Source organism: Etheostoma spectabile, chromosome 3, assembly GCF_008692095.1.
Source record: "Etheostoma spectabile isolate EspeVRDwgs_2016 chromosome 3, UIUC_Espe_1.0, whole genome shotgun sequence".
Taxonomy (NCBI): Eukaryota; Metazoa; Chordata; class Actinopteri; order Perciformes; family Percidae; genus Etheostoma; species Etheostoma spectabile.
The window spans coordinates 994,121-1,017,562 of record NC_045735.1 but is presented as its reverse complement, the minus strand read 5'-3'; the positions used below and the strand labels follow the sequence as shown (position 1 = coordinate 1,017,562).

The window sequence follows — 23,442 nt, the reverse complement described above, 5'->3', positions numbered from 1 at the left end:
ACACACACACACACACACACTGACCTTTAAAAGTGTGGTAACAGAAAGCGGTCTCACTTCTCTTTGTTTATTCACACTATTTATAAAAAGAAACTGTTCATACTTTAATATTTTATTGGCCAAGCTGATTGATTCTGTTGCAGCAACTTTTCTGTAACATTGTGATTAAAAGTTCTTTTGTAACTGTAAAATAATAATATAGTATTAAGCTGAATGACACATCGTGTCAAACAGAAAAGCTGCAGACAAACAACTAAGTATGCTGCTGTCAAAACAACGGATGCAGAAAGGTACTTGACCCCATCAGAGTTCATAGTCTGGATCAATGGAAGTACATTTCCAGGATAATTGCCTACATCCGGCACATGGTTAATGCGCCGGACGTCCCTCACATTTCGCTCTCTGCGTGTTGCCGTTCTCAAGATCGCCACGCTCCTGGAAACCACGGCGACCTTCGAGCCTGCAAGCTACACACTGAAAATGTCAAGTTTGGAACGCCATTTGGATCATGCTTGGATCATTCTTTCTGGGAATGACTGTAAAAATGTACCAAGAATCTTTTGTACGGCATTCACTCTCTAAGTGGAACGTTTTTAGGACTGATTGGGGGGGTGGGGTGGTTACGGACAAAACACACATGGCGATACACTGGTTAGAGTAAATAACATTTAACCATGTACCCAGCTAATTTAAATAGCTCACATTGCTGTCTTGTGTGAACAGTTAACTTCATTTAATATTTTATGTGGCGTTTTCTTTTTGCTTTGTGCAAATGTCACTGCGTCCAGAGCTTGGCACCACCTAAGATAATTGTAATTGGTTTAAAGGTCCCAGGACATGGTGCTCTTTGGATGCTTTTATTATAGCCCTTAGTGGTCCCCTAATACTGTATCTGAAGTCTCTTTATATGACCTTAGTGGTTCCCTAATACTGTATCTGAAGTCTCTTTTTATAGACCTTAGTGGTCCCCTAATACTGTATCTGAAGTCTTTTTATATAGACCTTAGTGGTCCCTAATAGTATCTGAAGTCTCTTTATATAGACCTTAGTGGTCCCTAATACTGTATCTGAAGTCTCTTTTATATAGACCTTAGTGGTCCCCATACTGTATCTGAAGTCTCTTTTATTTAGACCTTAGTGGTCCCCTAATACTGTATCTGAAGTCCTTTTATATAGACCTTAGTGGTCCCTAATACTGTATCTGAAGTTCTTTTATATAGACCTTAGTGGTCCCTAATACTGTATCTGAAGTCTCTTTTATAGACCTTAGTGGTCCCTAATACTGTATCTGAAGTTCTTTTATATAGACCTTAGGGTCCCTAATACTGTATCTGAAGTCTTTTTATTAGACCTATGTGGTCCCTAATACTGTATTGAAGTCTCTTTATATAGACCTTAGCGGTCCTAATACTGTATCTGAAGCTCTTTTAATAGACCTTAGTGCCCCCTAATACTGTATCTGAAGTCTCTTTTATATAGACCTTAGTGGTCACCTAATACTGTATCTGAAGTGTTTTTTATACAGACCATAGTGGTCCCCTAACACTGTATCTGAAGTGTTTTTTATACAGACCATAGTGGTCCCCTAACATTGGCCTTGACCAAGAGTAAGATTCCAGATCGGCCCATCTGAGCTTTCATTTTCTCAAAGGCAGAGCAGGATACCCAGGACCCGGTTTACACCTATCACCATTTCTAGCCACTGGGGGACCATAGACAGGCTGGGGGAACTCATATTAATGTTAAAACACCTCATAAAGTGACATTTTCACGCCATGGGACCTTTAAAGACATGCAAACAGCCCAGCCCGTTATATTCTCCTATCCCAGAATGTATCTGTGATGTAGCCAGACTTTCAATCTGGCAATGCCAGGTGGCAGTAAATTAAACTGCTGATATGATCCTGTTGCTCACGTGAATCAAATGCCCTAGTTCCCCCCTTGGCTTTGTCTCTGTTTGTGTACTTCCCAGTTCTTCTGTCACTGTGTTTATCTTTATTACGGACTAGTCCATTTCATTATGAGAGTAGGGGAGCGTACAGAAAGAAAAGTGATATTTTTTGAAGTGTTTTTGGCCAGTCCAGTGTCAATGAAAAAACAATGAGCCGCCAACCTAGGCTTACCACTTTTATGGGTTGGTTCATGGGCCGAACAAAAAAATAAATAATTAAAAACAAGAATTAAAATAAATTTGGGCTGTTAGCCCAAAAAGCACGTCGGCAGACGGCCTGTCCGCCCTTTGGCAGACTCCATTTCTAAGCTAATGTTAGCTAGCAGTTGCACGCTGTTGGCTGAAGCATGGATGTACGAAGACAAAAGGCTCTCTGGAGCTCGCATAAAGTCTCATCCTTTGGATTTTCCGGACAAAGTCCTTAACACAACAGAAATCAGTCTGCAGGCTTTTATAGGCATCCGAGAGAGTAGGAAGAAGGAAGGTCTCGGTTTTTACAATACCGCTCACACATTGGCAATACAAAGCGATTAATACAATGGGAATCTTTACATTGTACCTTTAAAAAACCACAGCCAACGTATCAGTGGGAACTGTCCTTACAAAATCGTTCTCTATTGACATCACGATTGAAAACAGATTTTAGCTACACACGTGTTCAAAGAGCCCTTAAACTCAACAATCCAGAAGCAGTTCACGATATTATTACTTCAAATTACAGACACAACACTGATGACAGATGATACTTCATCGTGTTACTACTTTTCATCATGTTCTATACTATATTTGCATTACATCTCTACATTAATTAGGGATACGATTTTAATTTCTCAATTATTGTCTATAAAATGTCAGAAAATTGTGAAAAAAATGTCAATCCTTGTTTCCCAAAGTCCAAAACGACGTCCTCCAATCTTTTGTTTTGTTTTGTCCACGACTCAAAGATATTCAGATGACTAAAGAACATTTACCGCTTCTAGCCTACTTATTTTAGTATGATGAACACATTAATGCATCAATATTTATAATTCAGCAACATCATTTATAATACTTTAAAATGGGCCATTCTGCCTACCAAGTGATAGTATTAATACTCTTCTTTTTGTGCATTTTAGGCCTTTAATGACAGGACAGCTGAAGATATGAAAGGGGAGATCAGGGGGGGGGGGGGGGGGGGGGGGGGGGGGGGGGGGGGGGGTGACATGCAGTAAAGGGCCGCAGGTCGGAGCCGAACCCGGAGCAATGGGCTCTACACACGGGCGCCCGCTCCACCAACTGAGCCATCCGGGCGCCCTGGTGTTGATGCTCTTATGTATAAGATCTAAATACTTCTTCCACCATTGCATATGCCCGACAGTAGTTTAGACATGACTGGCCACCTACTCATTCACATTCAGTCACTCATGAAATACACAACAGTCAGAAGGGTACTCGGTCAGCGAGGACCGGCACACAGAGAGCGGAAACTCCACTGCCTCACAGAGGGAGTTTTTAAAACATGACACATTGGTTACTAGAGCACCAAATACCAGTCAAAGGTTCAAAATCCTCTCAGCCGGAGAGCATTGTGACGACAATCAAAAGATAAAATGCTTCTTAATCCGTAGTTAGAACAGTTCCACTTGTCTCTCCCTGTCGTCACAAAACAACAAAACAAGTTTGTTGACGCATATTTCATGAAATGAGCAGGACGTTGTTAGCGTTCAGGATGCTAATCAAATGAGGGAAACACTTTCCCCTCAACAACGAAGGAGAGGCAACTTTTTCGAGACACAGGCAGGCGGTGACCACCTCCGCTGCCAAGCCGCCGCTTTCCTTTTGTCGGAAAATGAAAATGATGAACCGTAATGGAAGCTGACACTTCACAGTTGGACGTGTGTTGATGACGTTGAAATGTCAGAGTGGAAAGTCGGGTGTTGTGGTCGCGGTGGAAGACAGTCGGTCAGCACCAATTGGCTTCCATTTAACGCAGATATCTTTATATACATATATATATATATATATATATATATATATATATATATGTTTATATGCAGATGTATCTGTGAAATGTGTTTCTGAGAAAGTTAGTCATGTTTATTGTCAGAGAGTTGTTGAACGTGTTATTACACAACTGCTCTACTTAAACAGAGCAATTCCTGGCAGGTAAATCTCTTCTTGGAGGAAGCAGAAGAACCCGTGTCCACTAGTCAGACATGTGTCCACCAGTCAGACACGTGTCCACTAGTCAGACACGTGTCCAGTATCAGACACGTGTCCAGTATCACACTGTCCATACAGACATGTGGACAGTATCTGACATGTGTCCAGTATCAGACATGTGGACAGTATCTGACATGTGTCCAGTATCAGACATGTGGACAGTATCAGACATGTGGACAGTATCTGACATGTGTCCAGTATCAGACATGTGTCCAGTATCAGACATGTGGACAGTATCAGACATGTGTCCAGTATCAGACATGTGGACAGTATCTGACATGTGTCCAGTATCAGACATGTGGACAGTATCACATGTTCCGTGCAGAGAATGTGGACAGTATCAGACATGTGGACAGTATCAGACATGTGGACAGTAGTCAGACATGTGTCCAGTATGAGACATGTGGAGTACAGTTGAGACAGACAAAAGCACAGAGTGGCAACAATGACAGTGGAAACTCCACTCAGTCGAAGGAGAGTGTGTGTGTTATTGTCAGTGTGTGTGAGACATCAGAGAGGTCACTAGGAGGAAAGAAAACCTACAACTAAACAACCAATATACACACACACACACACACAACACACACAAACACACACACACACACCACACAACACCACACACAACAACACACACACACCACACACACAAACTGGACGTCACAGCAGAAGCCGCGGCAACCTTCCCCTTGAAGTGTGTGTTTCTAGTTTCGGGGTCTTTCCTTCTCTGAGCTCTGTAAATCACACACACATCATCACACACACACACACAACACACCACACACCAACACACACACACACACCAACACACACCACACACACAACCCAACACACGACACATCCACACACACAAACACATTGAAACAATATCATGGTTTTGTGTCCCGTTCTTGTCCCGTGTGTCACTAAAAAGTACATCTTTTAACCCCAACCACCGTCTAGTCCTAATCCTCACTAAGTGGTTTTACCTTGCACATTGAAAAACGACACTAAGGGGACACCCAGAGAGTCCGAAGGTGACGCCCACGGGTCCTGACCAAGCGTCAGTATGTATGTTGACGTGTTGGGAGTAAGGTTAAACACCGTGAGAAGCTGCAACTTGGGTATGGGGGCATGTATGTCGTGGCAGGTGTTTTGCTCAGGACCCCTGGAAGCGCAGTGGGAATGTGACGTTTGTGTGAGTGGTTCTGGAGAAAGCTGCAAGGAGCAATACCACAGGCTAAGCAAAGATTTGTTTTTAGTTCTTAGACTAGGAGCTCTTTTACACAGAGGACGATTCAGCTTTGTATTTAGGAAGTTCAGGAACATCTAATCATGGATTAGTTCATGTTATCATGGCTGAAACACAGCAGCGGCACTGTGGAGGAACGGACTCAGAGGTATTAAAGTGATAATCCAGAGTTCACTTAACTGTGGGTCATTTAGTTTACAGGTCATTTATACAGTAAGATCAAATCTATAAAGACATTTGATCTAGCCAACTACTGAAGCACATGCTCCCTCACTTTCTCTCTCTCTCACACACACACACACACACATACACACACACACACACACACACACACACACACACACACACACACACACACACACACACACACACACACACACACACACACACACACTCTCACACACACACACTGTTTCAGCAGAAACCTGACACAGTTAACTTGACTCTGCTCTTTCATCTCACTTCTTTCTTTTTTTTTTTTTTTGCATCTTAGGTCGCACACTCAACACAGGTGCAGCCCACAGCTTCTGTGAGGCCTGAAACAAGAGTTGCACCGCACTGAACAGCAACTCTGACTGCAACTTAGTAGCACAAGCCACATCTGATAAGGAGAGTCAGGCGTTTTACTGTAAGAGGACGAAAGATCCGGATACGATTGGATGCAGAGTTGCAGTCAGCTAAAAGCCAAGTCTGAGTCAGGTACCAAAGCCCTGCACCAAAGTTACAGTACACTTATATCATACAGGTAAAATCCCTTACAGTGAACTGGGTAGGCACAGATGAGAAGGCAACATCCATCATCAAACAGACGTTTATGTTTCTGAAAGAACATTTCTGGGTCAAGAACTAGTGTTACAACTGAAAAGACTTTGTTGATCACATCAGAAATGTGACTAAAGAGTGATCCTCGGGTCTTCTGACAGTGATCATCTACGACTGGAGACACACAGAGGAAACCACTGGTGGTTTTACACTGAATTACACCCTGTGGTGTATAATTATTTACATTATTATCTACATTACAGAAATCTCTCATTAGCATCTTGTAGGCTACTTGTTGCAAAGTGACGCGTGCACAATTCACATCTGCACTCGACTCACATCGGGCAGCGACAGAGAACCTAACCTGTCAGCTGTGTTGTCGATGCCGCGAGAGAAAAAAATAATTGACTCAGAGCTTGCCGTAAATCAGCATCTCTGGCCGTGCGATGTGCATGACGTCATTTACATTTAAAAAGGCTTTTTAGAACAAAAAACAACTTCAAAAAAACGTCTTTGCCTCCCAATTCGAATGCAACATTCTAAGTACTGGACAAAAAAATAATATCCCGAGAAAAGTGGATTTTGAGGGGTACAGCTCCATAGACCTCCATTCATTCTGCACTGGCCCGTGGAACCAGAGTGGAACTGCAACCACTTCAGACGTTTCCAGAGAGTGGACGTTCTCCACTTATTAGAAATTGTCTGGTGAAATGATAGACAAGAGGATGAGAGGAAACTCACCAGACCATGTCTCTGCAGACACTGCTGTTTGTGTTCACACTGCCGCACAAAAGCCTTCTTCTTCTTTCCTTCAATAATAACTACCAGTATTTTAACAGATAAAAAACAATACAATTTGGACACCCAATGTTTTGTTTACATGTGAAATAGTTTTGATCCCAAAAGAAGAAGAATTAAATGATTCAAACTTGCATTATTGAAGCATGATGGTGCCACTGGGCTCTATTTATTGAGTTGTAGGTTTATTTTTGGCCCCTCTGGCGTCCACTCAGCCGTTAGATTGAAGAGGTTTAAACTAGGTCTGCATGATTAATCGCAATTTTATTGAAACCGCAATTTGGACTAGTGCAATGTCCAAATTGTAGGGAAAGGGGGGAGGGGCTGCGCGATATTTGTCAGAGGCAAAACATTGGTGTTTTTCCGCTGCGTGGTATCTACTCGACTCGCCTCGACTCTACTCACCTTTTTTTGGGTTTGTGTGTGGCGTTACAGACAGTAAAAAAAGGAAGGTGTGCAGCTGTTGGGAGTCGCGTTGAAAATTACGTCATGGCAGTTTCCGGCTGCGTAGCTATGGTGACCAGCCACGCTGAGGCGGTACTAAATTAGAGACGAAAACGCTATGTGTCAATCTATTGTGGTGCTGCAGAGACGTCCCGGCCTACAAATCGTATCCTACAGACTGGAGAAAAAATCCAGTTGTTTGGTACAGTCAGGTCCTCGCACATATCACACAAGCAATTTAATTTGAGTATTTTTCAATGACACTGATGCAAAAATGATCATTCCCTCACAATGTAACATCAGTCATATAATTGCAGTTAGGCTGCATCATTGAGCACCAGGCACTGAAAGAGGAAGCTGCTCCTACTTTAATCTGCAACCGTTTTAATGCTAAGTTTATTTTATCAATGAATGCTGACATACAGCATTCCTTTACTCTTTGTAAGTGTATTCATATTGCACAACGCTTGGCTAAACATGATAAAAATGTGCATTCCTTTGCCGTGGTGGTGTTGTTGTTGTTGTCTAACAGGTAAAACCAGCACAACTGAGGACGGTTAGAGAAAGGAAGTTTGTAGAGTGTGCATCAGCAGTTAGAAATGTTGCCCGGGTGCATGCCAACGTGTCTGCTACGATTCTGCTTCTTTCACACCGTCAATTTAACACAACTGTAACATCGAACTACTTGATATGGCCAATTAATACTGTTTCTCTTTTTTTTGGTCATATACAAATTCTTGATTGCTTTTTTAATTTCTATTCCTATTTATATAATCTTGTGTTGCTTACACACTTTAGGGCTTTGTTGTCTGGCGCTGTCGGAACCACTCCTATAGTGTAAATATACGACGGTGTGTTTCTGGCTGAGATGACACTAGTAATTCTTTATTTTTATCTGTTGATCTCGACCAGGGCTGAACGATTTAGGATTCTGATAACTTTTATATATATATGTCATATTTTATGCAAAGTTGTGTTCATTGTCTTTTGGCAATGTTGGAGGTGGAGATTGTGCACTTTAAAAAGTGTTTCCTGTTGTAATTGCAATAGCTAAATAACTGGAAGTGTGTTTTTCAAATGTTCTAATGAAGGATTTGTGCAATTGGGAAATATATATATATATATATATATATATATAGTGTGTGTGGGGGTGTGTGGGGGTGGAATCTAACTGCAATTTTTCTGCCAGATATTGCAATTACATTTTGATTTCCAATTTAGGTTTAACTAAAGTTCAATATTCACTGTGTAACAAATGTAACATGTCATGGAGCATGGTAACATGAGACACCATCAGACTGTTCTTTATTCTTATGCAAGGATGGGAACAAGGATATGAATCGCCAGTGGTGAGCCTCTGATTAAACCTGAGTAGTTACTGTAACTTGAGCAGCGAAAACCAGTTGTCCTATGCAAATCTGACTCAAGCAGTGCAGTCACCACATCCTTCTGTCTGACTGTCTTCATGCCAGTATCTACTCCTCTAGCTGATCCTCCTAAAAGGAGCAGTGTGTGTGTGACGCTCCATCCTCTTCAACTTAAATCTGCTGCACCATTATACACAGACGTTCTGCTATAAATAAGATCCACTTCCGGGATTGCTCTGTTGCGGACGGAAATTCTGCCGGATTTCACTCCTTCAGGCCGGATGTCCGTTGCCTTGGGCTTCCTTTGTGTCTGCGTTCTAACCTCTGGTGGATTTCTGAAGACTATGGTTACCTGGTCCTCAGATCTCTGCAGGGTAAACCCAGACAGCTTGCTAGACTATCTGTCCAATCGGAAGACTATGGTTACCTGGTCCTCAGGTCTCTGCAGTGTAAACCCAGACAGCTTGCTAGACTATCTGTCCAATCGGAAGACTATGGTTACCTGGTCCTCAGGTCTCTGCAGTGTAAACCCAGACAGCTAGCTAGACTATCTGTCCAATCTGAGGACTATGGTTACCTGGTCCTCAGATCTCTGCAGGGTAAACCCAGACAGCTAGCTAGACTATCTGTCCAATCTGAGGACTATGGTTACCTGGTCCTCAGATCTCTGCAGGGTAAACCCAGACAGCTAGCTAGACTATCTGTCCAATCTGAGGACTATGGTTATCTGGTCCTCAGACCTCTGCAGGGTAAAGCCAGACCGCTAGCTAGACTATCTGTCCAATCTGAGGTTTCTGTTGCACGACTAAAACAACTTTTGAACGTACACATGTTCCACCAAAACTACTTTCTTCCCCAAGGCTATTATCTAGCAGTCGTCCCACACAGCGTCCCACGTTGCTCCACACAGCGTTCAGCGCCGCCCAAGGGGATTGTGATTGGTTCAAAGAAACGCCAATAAACCAGAGCATGTTTTTCTCCCATCCCAGAATACTGTGGGAACCGGCCAGACCCTCCTCCGCAGCGCTGTGGAGGAAGGTCTGGCAAAGCGAGACTATGTGAAAAGAAACTAAAGCTTGATAGACAAAGTTCATTATTTACCTCTGAGATGTAGTGGAGTACAAGTATAAAGTAGCACAAAATGGAAATACTCAAGTAAGGTACAAGTACCTTGAAATCTGTACTTAATTACGGTATTTGAGTAACTGTACTTTGTTACATTCTACCCCTGATTTCAATAGTGGTCCACTTTCTCTCCTTTCTTACCGCTGCTCATGGTGCAAAAGTGCTGCATTTGCAGACTGAACTCCCTACACTGTGAGTGTAGCAGCATGTAACCGAAAACATGTACTTCAGTGCACGTGCATGTTTGATCACATCTATGCGTGGGTGTTTGTGTGTGTGCGTCCATGTGTTGAGAAAAATGAACTATGCAAATGTCCCTCTCTGTAAAACAGAACAAATCAACGGACCTGTTTAGAGGAAGTGTGCTCCCTCTACAGCTAACCTGCTTTGCATCAGTAACATTTGCTGAACTTCATTGTTGAACAGTTTAAGCACAGGATAGATTAATTTATAGCATATGCCTCTTTATACAACCTGATATTGGTATATAAAATATGATGCCATAATATCCACAGATGTGCTGCAAACTCAAAAGTATAGTACAAGCTCAAACTAATGCCCAAATATACTATGCCATTTTTATTCTTAATAACATTGAAGTCAAGCTCAATCCAATTTAAATTGTCAACACATCTGGTGAGACCATGAATGGACCATATAGCTGCTGGTGAGAGTCTTATTTGCAATATGTCCCTGATTCATGTAATGCATTCTTTATTGAAATCCCAGGATTTGGGGACGACATCACCAATGATCTGTATTTACACAACAACACTGGAAGACTTAACTTAAATGTGCCAGTTCAATCTGGAGACTTTAAGCACTTTCTAGAGAATAAATCTAAATTTCTGACTCACATTATCATAACTAAATACCAACCAGTCTGAGAGGCCAACACCTGAGCACCTGAGCACCTGAGCACCTGAGCACCTGAACACCTGAGCACCTGAGCACCTGAGCACCTGAGCACCTGAACACCTAGAACCTGAACACCTGAACACCTGAACACCTGAACACCTGAACACCTGAACACCTGAACACCTGAGCACCTGAACACCCTAACACCGAGCACACACCTGAACACCTACACCTGAGCCCCGAACACCTGAACACCTGAACACCTGAGCACCTGAGCACCTGAACACCTGAGCACCTGAGCACCTGAACACCTGAACACCTGAGCACCTGAACAAGAGTATTAGCGAATGAATGAGACTGAATCCCAATCAAACATGTTAATCAGTCCTTCCAGAAAAACACAAAGTTTTTTTGTGATTGCTGCGGGCAAAAATCTTTGATGATGCAACCTGTTTTCTTAAAAAACTGCGATGGAATATCCGGGATATTTATGCAATTTTAAGCCATGAAATAGCAGGAATTTGCAAAAACTGCAGTTTGATGAAAAAGAGACTGTGTTTGTCTTGTCGTGTAATTACGTCGCTGTGGTCTGTGTGTTGTTGTTTTACTATAACTTGGGTACTTTTGATACTATTTACGGAGATTGTATTATTTTAAACTTGTGGTAAATCGACCTTAAACAGAAGTCGTTCTCATCTTTAAATAGTGCTCTGGTGAAATAACAACTGACGTCTCTGTTTTTTCATAACCTAAGTGATGTTTAAGCCTTAGTGTCACAACTTTAAAATGATACAATCTCCATTAATAGTATCAGAAGTACCCAAGCTATAGCAAAACAACAACACACAGACCACCACTGGCTAGCATGCAGCTAAAGACACTGTCGGACTCGGAGATAACGGAGAAACAACAGAACTGGAAAGCCCTTTTGCTAGTCACTGGGGGGGGGGGGGGGGGGGGGGGGCTTCCCCGTGAGTTGTGTTGTTTTTTTAAATCCAACATTTATTTAGCAAATTCAGGCCGTTACACTCTTAATTTAAAGATGAATACATGGAGCACCAAATACAGACTAGGTATCCAAGTATAACAAAGAGACAACTGAATTATAAAAAAATTAAAAAACTGATGAAAAATAATAAATAAATAGAGGTCTAGTCCACAACCAATACTTGTATGATCTGTAACACACCCACTGCTTGTTTCACTTCAAAGCTTTCTTATAACCATGTAACTCATTCATGAACATCACCTTGACTCCAATTTCATGGTGCATTCAGGTGCACCTCGTGAACTACCCCTAGCCATCTAGAAATACTTTTTAAAGTTGTTAATAAATGTATGCCCATAGGATTTTTTTCTTCTTTTATATTTTTTCACTCTTATGTGTGATTATTTGGTTCATAAATAGTATTCAGAGGTGGGTAGAGTAGCCAAAAATTGTACTCAAGTAAAAGTACTGTTACTTTAGAATAATATGACTCAAGTAAAAGTAAAAGTAGTCGTCCAAATAATTACTTGAGTAAGAGTAAAAAAGTGCTTGATGAAAAAACTACTCAAGTAGTGAGTAACTGTTGAGTAACGTCTGATTTATTTCTTAACACAAGCATTAATCAGACCGACAAAAATCCTCCTGGGGGTCCTCCTGGTTTGCGTTGCCTTGGCGACGTTTTGCTTCTGACGTTTTTGCTACGACTGTAAAGCTAACCTGTCGCGCTGCTGAAACGAGTATGGTCCATGACTGAACAACGCGTCGGTGATTGGTTAAGCACAGTCACGTGGAGAGCCTTCAGGGAAGCCTCTCTCTCTCTGTCAAAATAAACATTAAAATGAGACGACGCGGGTAAAACAATGACCGCGATCGTAGTAACGAGTAACGAGCTCATTGTAGCCTGTGTAGCGGAGTAGAGTACAGTTTATTCTTCACTAATCTCCACAATCAAAAGTAAAAGTATAGTAATTAAAACTACTCCTAGAAGTAAATTTTTTCAAAAACTGACTCCAGTATGTACCGGGAGAACTGTAACTCGTTACTACCCACCTCTGATAGTATTTACATTTGAAGTTTGACACTTCATCTCAAACTGTGTAAAGGACGTTTGTGCTTAACAACGAGGAACTTATTCTGCGGTGATACGTGACAAAAATAAAGTGGTTAAATGATTTCTGTTGAATGTATATTTTCATTGTAGATGCTACATAAAAGTAGCAACACGTTTGAGGTGCTGCTCATTCAACATCCAGACACAGAAGTTCAAAGTCAACATCTTTTAAATCTTCACTTCCATGACATTTTGTTAGTCATTAAAAGTTTTAAATTACAATTAAAAGTCTATTTTTCAATAAATACTCTGACAGACAAAAACCCAGCTGTGAACCCAGATAAGAGAGGAAACATGAAGTAAAACACAAATAAATCAAATCACATGACAAGGGAAAAACGTACGAATAGAGCAGTCAGGGTTTAGACTGACCTTTTCTGTTTCAGTTGGAGTAAAATTCTCAAAAAAAGTAGAATACTTTCGTTTTGTGTAAACCCACTTCCTCTAGCAAACCCGGAGCCTGCACTCAAGTTGTGATTGCAATCAACCAATGAAACTGAAATCCATCACAACTATGTCCTTTGAAACTAATCAACACATTTCCAGTGAGAAGGACCCGATCTATTCAACCCCGAGGAACCGAACATCTAGTTGTATAGTAACCATGTACACGGTGTTCACAGTAACTTCAACTTTGAGATACTTGTACTTGAGTATTTCCATTTCATGCTACTTTCTACATCTACTCCACTACATCTCAGAGAGATATAATGTACTTTTTACACCACTACATATGTCTGCTACCTTTAGTTTCTTTCCAGATTCAGATTAACAACCCTAAATATAAAACAACTAATAAATGGTGTATTTTTGCTTAACCTTTGTGTTATCTTCCCGTCAACCATGAAACATTATTAGCGCTTTTTCCAACATCTTTATCACTTTTTCAATGTTGTGGGTGCTTTTTTTTAAAGTATTTTCCAAAGTTATTTAGGGTTAGGGTTAGGGTTAGGGGTAGGGTTAGGGTTAGGGGTAGGGTTAGGGTTAGGGGTTAGGGTTAGGGGTTGGTTAGGGTTAGGGTTAGGGTTAGGGTTAGGGTTAGGGGTTAGGGTTAGGGTAGGGTGGGTTAGGGTTAGGGTTTAGGGTTAGGGTTAGGGGTGTAGGGTTAGGTAGGGTTGGGTTAGGGGTAGGGTGTAGGGTTAGGGTTAGGGGGTTAGGGTTAGGGTTAGGGGTTTGTTAGGGTTAGGGTTAGGGTTAGGGTTAGGGTTAGGGGTAGGGTTAGGGTTAGGGTAGGGTTGGGGTAGGGTTGGTTAGGGTAGGGTTAGGGTTAGGTAGGGTTAGGGTAGGTGTTAGGGGTAGGGTAGTGTTAGGGGTAGGGTTAGGGTTAGGGTTTAGGGTTAGGGTTAGGGTTTAGGGTTAGGGTTAGGGTTTAGGGTTAGGGGGTTAGAGTTAGGGGGTTAGGGTTTAGGGTTAGGTTTAGGTTAGGGTTAGGGTCAGTGGGTTAGGGTTAGGGTTAGGGGGTTAGGGTTAGGGAAATTTTCAGCGCTTATTTCGAAGGCCCATTTTTTGTGATAAAAAAAACTGAAAACGGAACAAATTTGACCCAAGGACAACATGAGGGTTAAACTTTGTCATGTCAAGGACCCCTAAACTGACACAAATCAGACCACTGGGCCCCCTTTGATAAGATTTTGTCCCAGGGTCTCCCATCTGATAGGATTTTCGAAATCTCTAGAGCCCTATCTTGCACCCGGTGTCTTTGCTAGTTTAAGACGGACGCAGTTGTCAGTGTCCCGTCCTTCGTCCACGTCGTTTAGATAGCAAATGCACATATCTGGGCACCCATGGGCGTGCTGGTCTTACAGGGAGGTGTGTTCGGGTGCATTCTTGGCGTATTGCTATCTTGAGGCAGCGGAAAGTGATCGTGCCGTTGACCAACAGAAACCCGGTCTAAAGTCCATAACGCAGCATTTCATTATTTGAACTCTTGCTTCACCTCGTGGAGTTTCGGTGGCGTAGTGATCTGCTCCGCCGTTTTAACTTCACGCACGAGCAGATACGTTTTTCCCCCTGAAAATCTCTCCTTCCTGTTCGTAAACCCGCCGTCATAATAGCAGTGCGCCAAGGTACAAACGTGCCTGGCTTTTAGAGGGAACGGGAGATGACCTCTGATTGGTTGATTGCATGTTACGCAAAAAACACACCTATGAATTAACGAAGATATTAATTACAACTCTTTTGAACCACGCACCCGGCGCACAGACACTTTTTTCAAAAGTGGATTTGTACGCGCCCTAAACGCAACTGCGCCATGAACTTCACGCCATGCGCTCAGATCGTTAAAATAGGACCATAGATGTTTTATCACAGATAGTATATGAAACCCATGATCAAAATAGTCATACATTCTGTCATTGTGTTACTCACAGATGGAATTATGATGAAAACATTTTGTGAAAAAATGGTTTCCCTTTTTGGTGGGAACCCCCTAGAACCCTCTCAAGGACCCATGGGGGTCCCAGGACTCCACGTTGGGAACCACTAGGCTGGGCTACCAAGCAGTATAAACTTTAGAGTAATAAACACATAAATGCGTAATAACATGATCATATTACATACTGTACATTATTATAAAACGGGCCATTCTGCATAATGAGTACTTATTACTACTTAAAGGACATTTTGATGCTAAAATAACAAAGAAATTATATTTTGATGCTGGTACTTTTTGTACTTTTACTTAAGCAATATGTAAAATACAGGACTTTGACTTGTAACAGAGTATGTCTACACTATAGCAATGTTACTTTTACTTGGGTTAAAAAGCTGAATACTTCATCAAGTAAGACACGCTTGACTTGAGACACTGGCAGTCGATGCGACAAACTTCCCCTTCACACTAACGCATTTACTCAGCCATGCATTTCTATCTGATCTTAAAAGAAAACTCAGTCTCATCTTTCAGACTCTTTTAAGGAGCCCTTCACTTTCAGAGACTCTTAAAATGTTTCAGATTCCTCATAAGTTTGAATTCCTTTCAGGTTTGAAGTGAAACTGTGATCAGTGGCAGCAGCAGAACTACAAGAGTTTAAGAGTGGCCGCTGAAGGCTCTGACCTTAAAAACCTCTCCGTAAGTTCCTCCTCCGACTCTCAGCAGCAGCTCAAAATCATCCTGAGGGTTCCTGGTGGAGATATCCAGAGCTGCCCGGTGCTGGGAATCCATGTTGATGCTCATGTTGCTAATATTCCTCTTCAGGCATGTCACACACACACACACACACACACTCACTCTCTCTCTCTCCCTCACATACTCTCACACACACTCAGCACATCTACAGGCAACCAAACGGATAAACTCCCAGAAGAAGTGAGTTGCTGAGAAAACTCACTTTGCCTGTTGTGTGTCGTTCAGCTGCCGTCATACACACACACACACACACGCACACACATACACACCTTCCGGTTTCTGTTTCTCAGCCTGTTATCAATCCTCCCTCCCTCTCTCACACCTTCCTCTCTTCTCTCTCAAACTTTTTTTCTCATCTCATTTACATAATCCAATTTTGTTTCCTGTTGGGTGTGTGCACGCATGAGAGACAGCCTGTTTCTTGTGTTTTCTGTTCAAGATGAAGACTTTTTTTTTTTAAAGAGCTAATGTGGGCAGAGCTAAGATTAGAATTAAAGGTTAAGATCCTCTATGTGTGTGTGTGTGTGTGTGTGTGTGTGTGTGTGTGTGTGTGTGTGTGTGTGTGTGTGTGTGTGTGTGTGTGTGTGTGTGTGTGTGTGTGTGTGTGTGTGACTTGTAGCTGATTAGTTGCAGTTGTGCTGCTTGGGGTTTTCAACGTAGGTTTCAGTCTCAGCTTCACGCCTACTGAAGTGTATGCGTGTGTGTTTGTGTGTGTGTGTGCGTGTGTGTGTGTGTGTGTGTGCGTGTGTGTGTGTGTGTGTGTGTGTTGCAGCTCTGCGAGAACAGTCACTCGTGCTTGGAGCTCCCTGTCAGCTTCCTGCTCAGCACGTCCCTGCCTATAAACAAGGGCACCCTTTGCATCTTGATAGCGAGTTAAAATCCCTTTATCAGCTGTGAATCTGGTCTGAATATTCTTTAAAGGTTACATGTTGGCATTCACAGTCATCTGTAGCATCTTACAGCACTGCAGCATGTTCATTTACTAACCTTTGATCTGTTGTCCCTGTCCAGATGTTAAGTGACACCCTAAACATATAATGAAATGATGTTTGTTGCAGACACCTACAACATGTTAAGTTACTCTCTGAGTGACACTGCATCAGCCGAGCACATAGGCAGATCTTTAGAAAGAAATCTGACACATGTAGGGTTAAATTAAGAGATTTGAGTCTGCAGCCATGTTTGCAGCTCTGTGAAGCTGTCCTTTGGGTCGGGTTATGCTCGAACAGAACCACTTCATGAGACATGTTGACCGACCTTGTCAGAAATCTCAAGTGTTTAGTTGTTCTGAACAGCCACGCCTGACGTCGGAGTGAAAAGCCATCCATCATAGAAAGTGAGATATTGTTTAAATATGGGGATGCATGGCAGTCAAACCCTGGTTGCTCGTGATGGCCGATTCTTTTCACAGAATTAGTTTCTTTGAGAAACTAGTTCACAAGTTCTTAAGTTAAACTCTTTTTTGTTAGTAATGACTACACACTGGCCGGAATACACACACACACACACACACACACACACAACAAACATGCTCAGGACCTATTCATGCAAAAATGGAGAGATGTCAGAGTGAGTGGGCTGCCAGTGCTGGACCAGCGCTCTGAGCGGTTGAGTGGGGGTGGGGGTGGGGGGGGGGGTTCAGTGCCTTGCTCAAGAGCACTTGGCAGTGCCCAGGAGGTGAAGTGGCATCTCTCCAGCAACAAACTTACACCCCGTACCCAACCCAACTCCCTACGGACTGAGCTACTGCCCCCCCCCACTGATTCTCTTGAATGCATGACCAGTCACCATGTAGAAGTTTTCCTTATTTCCTTATTAAAGATAAAATATACATTTTAAAGCACTTATAGAGCATCCCACCTGTCAATAAATGGTACAGAATGGTCACTGGCCAACAATCTTTTAGAGGGGCAAGTAGCAGACACTGTAGTTTGAGAGGACGCTTTCTATGGTCTAAGTGACAGCCGGGCAGCATAAAATCCGTGGATGTGGGGAGGGGCCCCAACAGAAGCCTGTATACTGGATGTACAGGGTCCAGAGGTTTTTGCTGCGCCCCTGAACCCACTCTTCTAAAAGAGCCTCTCTCGTTAAGACGCATTATGAAGATTAATGGAGAATGCAGCTGACGTGTGTTACTCATTAAAAGGTTAAGTTAGAGAACACATTGAAAGATAGGCATCGGTGATACCATCTTCAGCGTTTGACATTTATCTTCCGTCTGCCGCGTCTGATGGCTACCTGCCTACAGTTTCGTTTCTTTCTCGGCTCACAAACGCCCACATGTAACAGACCCCTTAACCTCAAATAACTGCCTGAACCTAAGCTCAGCCTAGAGAGCAGGACCGATGCTGTATATGAATACGGATCAGACGACTATTAATTTGACCTCAAGTGGGGGACGATTCGAAGGCCCTGTCTAGATTCTGTTAGTGTGAGATGCGTGCACGTCATGCGGCTCTACTGCACATGCACGTAGAAGATACTCGGCCTCGTTGGAGCCATGGTCTGCAAGCAAAACGAGACAAGACAGAGAAGTGGGCTAAAGCTAGCAACCAGAACAGTTCGGTATGTGCAACTTCTTCACTTTCAATTGCATTCAGTTATTCCTCATTAGCCCGTTGGATCAGTTCCACTTCTTCTAAAGGTAAAATTAAAAAAGTAAATAAAGTGCTCTATGAGGATTGCAACCTAAAGACAATAGGGCAATGTAAAAAGGGCAAATAGTGCCGGAATAAATAAAGAATTATTAATATAATATGCAGTATATGGTACATGTGTAGTATGATATACATAATATATAGGTTGCTTATAAATCTGTATCTGTATGACAGTATAGGCTATATATTTGACAGATATTTACATATAAACAGTCTGTTTATCGTTATAAAATTCGTTATTTATTTGAAAGGTTTTTATTTTTTATTTTTTTTATTTAACCTTTATTTAACCAGGAAAATCCCATTGAGATTACTAATCTCTTTTTCAAGGGAGTCCTGGCCAAGACAGCGGCACAGATCACAACAATTCCCTACATTACAGACAATTTCATAACAATTTCATAAAACTATTTAAAACATTTACAGACCATAGATTTCATTTCCAAACCTTTGAGCAAGAGTTTAAACTGGCCAATTGCAACCACTTCCTTTAATTTCCAGAACTTTTGTAAATTGTTCCATGTTGTGGGGGCAGAATAGTGAAATGCCACCTTACCAACTTCTGTGCGGACACTTGGTGCAGACAGTAGCAGGAAGTCATGTGAGCGTAAAAAGTGACACGGGCTTTGTGGTCATTTTGTGTTACTCTGGGTGACATTTTGCAGGTGAAGGCCAGGTGGGCCTGTGACACTTTGGGCCCCTGGGCTTCTACCGGTATAGGCCCGTTCAGGGGCCTGACCATCCATGTCTCTGACAGACGCTCCACAGGGGTTGCTGGGACAGGATGTGCAGGTAGAGGAGCAGCGTTGAATGTGTTCCTACTTCCTAAGAAGCTCAAAATATCAATAGCTAAAACAAAATAGCAACTTTTACATTAGGTGCAACAGTAATTGGTTTGGAAACAGACATTTCCTACTTTGGCTAGAGGAGCACTTAGGCCTACTGGTGCGGCAGCGCCCCCTCGAGCCCGGTCCCGACCACCACAACTTGTCGGGCACTTTCCGGTGCGTCTGTGCGTCGCTATTTCCGGTCCGACCCTTTTCTACCTCCGCCCCGGTACCTTCTCAACTCTGCGGCCCACGTGCGGGTTTAATTCGGGTTTTTTCTTAAATAGTTTTGTGTAAAAGTTTGGACCAAATGTCGGTGTCTTTCGAGCAGATGAGGGCGAACGTGGGGAAACTCTTGCGAGGAATCGACAGGTTTGGATGAAGTTTCTAACGAATCAATAACCAGGCGAAACAAGCTAACGCTAGTTTAGCCTGTTGCTAATGTTATTAAGCTAGCGTTTGGTGAGATATCAGTGTGTTTAAAGGCGCTTAAAGCTCTGTAGTTGCTGCTTTTGCCAGTCTGATGTCAGTGTGAACACTGCATGATATATACATACATATACCAAAGTAAAATGCCATTATAAGTGGAAGAGCAGATTTGAACAGCAGCTAACGATAGCTAGCTATGCTTGAGTGACGAGCCAACATTTCCCCCATTAAACCACTTGAGCCAGTGGTGGAAGAAGTCAAATTGTACACAATGGTAAACAGTGAAAGTACTCTTTGTGCAGTAAAATGTTCCCAGTCAGTGTTTCCTGTTGTATCTGATTTTTCTGGATTAATATGTATGTTGCATTTTACTGCTGTAGATGTTTAAGGTTGGGCTCTTTATGCATCATAATGCATCATTTTCTATAAGATCATCTGTTTGTAGCATCGCTGTCCCGTGAGAACCACGTATCTCTAAAAAGTTGTCAGGGTGTCAGAAAAAAAGTTATCTTCTAATTTGGGGTGGCAGTAGCTCTGTCTGTAGGGAGATCGGTTGGGAACCGAAGGGTTGTTGGTTCAAGTCCCCAAAGGCGAACTGGCACCAGGAGGTGCCAAGGTGCTGTTTGGGGCGCCTTTCTATGGGCAGCCCCCTCACTCTGACATCTCTCCATTAGTGCATGTATAGAATCAGAGTCAGCTTTATTCGCCAGGTATCAGGACACATACGAGGAATTATTCTTTGGAGCATCGTTGCTCACACATACAAAACAACCAAACAATATACTGAAACAACACAGAGGCATGAGTGCAATAAAGAGTTCAATAAAAAAAAAAAATTTAAATGTGGAGCAAAGTGCAAAGGATACTGGGATAAATAGTATTAGTACAAGTACTGAGCACGTGTAGTTTCCTTTTGCGGGCTTAATAAAGTATACATTATTAATTATTACGTGTGCGGTTACACGATAATTTCCTATTTTTTGGGGATCAATAAATATCTATCTATCTGTATTAGTAGATGAAGATGCGTCATTCACCCTGACATGTTTTTGAGAGCTGCTGTGTGAGGCTGACATTATCTTAAACAGACAGATTGTTGTTGTTAAAGATATGATGCCAAACTTTTGTTTCTCAGGACTGCTGCTAAATTACTTTTTATCTTTCCAAAACCGCTAAATTAAAATGTCGTCGTCCCCCCCCAGGTACAACCCAGAAAACCTTCCTACGTTGGAGCGCTACGTGGAGACGCAAGCTAAAGAGAACGCCTACGACCTGGAGGCCAACCTGGCGGTCCTGAAGCTGTGAGTTCCATCAGCCACCATCCCAGAGTCAGGATTTCTTTAGTTGTCATTCCACAGCACGCTGTAGTACGAAATGACGTGCAAAGTTCACAGCATAAAAAAAATATACAGCACAGAAACAATAAAGAAACACTGTAGAAAAGTCTAGATATTAGCTCTATACATGAAAATAAATAAATGCTTATACGGGTGTGCAGAGCCTGTAGAGTGATAAATAGTGTTGTAGAGAATAAGGTGCATATTCAAATACAGGCTAATGATGTCAGCCGACACGGGACAGCTTGTTTAATCAGCCGTCCCTTTGAGAATCATCCGGAGTCTATTTGTGTGGACTGTTTAAGTCGACAGGATCATTTAAAAGGCAGCCGTGACTAAATTGTGTGTCTGCCCTGTTTCTGATACCGCGGCGGGCCGCCACTACGAAATCAACGTAGAGGAAACACTGCTGTCGCAGGCGCCAACATGGTGGGGAAGGGGGCTCCTGTTGGCAGGGCGAATAATCAGTTTTCTACTTACGTTGTTGGTTGCTTTTCATAGTGTGAATGTGTTTTAGTTGTATAAACAGTGAAGTGGTTTGTGTGTTAGCTGGTTTCTCTGGTTTTTGCAGGTTCGCAGGTAGTAACATTTAACAAGATCACTGTCACGTGTCCACCTGATACCGGAAAAATAAAGTGCTTCCCGGAATATGTCAAACGATTTGTAAATGCATCGTTACCTCTGCAGGTACCAGTTCAACCCGGCCTACTTCCAGACTCAGGTGACCTCGCAGATTCTGCTGAAGGCTCTGACCAACCTGCCGCACACCGACTTCACGCTCTGCAAGTGTATGATCGACCAAACACACGTATCCTTTTGGTGCTCTTTCACCTGTCTCAGGTCACCTGACTGTCAGTCCTTTGTAGCTTCCATTTACTAATATATGTGCAATTTTTTTCCAATTTTCTTGCGAGAGTCATCCCAAAAGGGTTAATAAAGAGAAGTCTAGGTCTAATTTTACGGCCTCCTTGACATTCTGTACTATATGCCGAAGTGCAAGTTGACACAAAACTGATGATCACAGAGAACTGGGGGTGTTTGGTAGAGATTGGTCTTTCTGGCAGAGATACCCAGGGTTTCATTTGTTTATGTATTTAAGCACGTTGAGACTCCTACTTTTAGGATAGTATCTGCATTTTATAAAGAAATAATTTAGAAATGTTACAAGTAGAAAAAAACAGTGTAGTTATATTCTGTCAGTGGAACTCCAGTGGGTCAAATGGAAAGGTTGATCTCTGTGTGTAGTAGGGCTGTGCAGCTCCTACACAATCATCACACAACCAATGTCATTGAGAAAAACAGATATTTTACACATTACATTTTGCAAGTAAACTTTTTTTTTTATTATTATAATTTTTTTTGTCATGTGTTCTGAAGGGGAATTCAAATATGTGGACATGACGGGTTTTGGTGAAATAATTTTTTTAATACATGTGATAAAAGCTGTGTGTGTAAATGGGTGCAGGATAGATGGGGGAGGGGATGGAGGGGTTAGGCAGGCCCTGTCTTTGTATCGTGGTGCGTTTCCTTGACTACAGTGTCGCAGCAAGAGGAGCGTCCCATCAGGCAGATCCTCTACCTGGGGAACCTGCTGGAGACCTGCCACTTCCAGAGCTTCTGGGTACGAGACACACACACACACACACACACACACACACACACACACACACACACACACACACACAGTGTCATTGCCGTCAAATCCATCCTTAAATACCTTTCTTGTGGCATCTGTTCTTCTTCTGAGAACGTTTTGTTCTCATCCTCTTTTTCAAACCTGTGAAAGACTTTGTCCTCTTGGTGTCATTTCATCATGTCCTCTTCCTCGTCTTCCTCACAGACGAGTCTTGAGGAGAACCGAGAGCTCATCGACGGCATTACTGGTTTCGAGGATTCTGTACGCAAGTGTGAGTATCGTCATCTGACTCACCGTAGTGGACGTTTTGTTCTTTTTCCGTAAATATAACCAGTCAGAGAAAAATAACCGGAAACAAGCCAACGATGCATATTAAACTTGTTAAAACGTGATCAACATCGTCTGTTGTTTAAATCTTCTTCCTCTTCAGTCATCTGCCATGTAGTGGGCATCACCTACCAGACCATCGAGCACCGGTTGCTGGCTGAGATGCTGGGAGACCCGCTGGGTAAGAAGTCTGGAAACACAGTATCCAGGCCTGCTGCGTTTCAATTCAATTCAATTTTATTTATAGTATCAATTCATAACAAGAGTT

The 23,442-nt window shown here is 42.4% G+C and overlaps 2 protein-coding genes across 7 annotated transcripts in view; one reads left to right on the top strand and one right to left on the bottom strand.

Annotated features, from left to right (window-relative positions):
* map4k1 (mitogen-activated protein kinase kinase kinase kinase 1) overlaps positions 1-16,281 on the bottom strand; it is a 48,925-nt gene extending 32,644 nt beyond the window's left edge. For both annotated transcript variants that reach the window (XM_032506579.1, XM_032506587.1), the window contains exon 1: positions 15,890-16,281. In XM_032506579.1, the coding sequence (XP_032362470.1) occupies positions 15,890-16,009 (120 nt within the window). In that variant the 5' untranslated portion in view covers positions 16,010-16,281. The remainder of the gene's footprint in view (positions 1-15,889) is intronic.
* A 3,323-nt stretch (positions 16,282-19,604) lies between these two features.
* Positions 19,605-23,442, top strand: part of eif3k (eukaryotic translation initiation factor 3, subunit K) — a 19,028-nt gene continuing 15,190 nt past the window's right edge. For 3 of the 5 annotated variants that reach the window (XM_032509861.1, XM_032509865.1, XM_032509859.1), the window contains exons 1-6: positions 19,605-19,817; positions 21,077-21,175; positions 21,899-22,019; positions 22,755-22,832; positions 23,052-23,118; positions 23,278-23,355. In XM_032509861.1, coding sequence (XP_032365752.1) covers positions 19,756-19,817; positions 21,077-21,175; positions 21,899-22,019; positions 22,755-22,832; positions 23,052-23,118; positions 23,278-23,355 — 505 coding nt within the window. In that variant the 5' untranslated portion in view covers positions 19,605-19,755. Of the gene's footprint in view, positions 19,818-21,076; positions 21,176-21,898; positions 22,020-22,754; positions 22,833-23,051; positions 23,119-23,277; positions 23,393-23,442 lie in introns of all 5 variants that reach the window. The other 2 variants (XM_032509866.1, XM_032509871.1) reach the window with 2 other exon arrangements.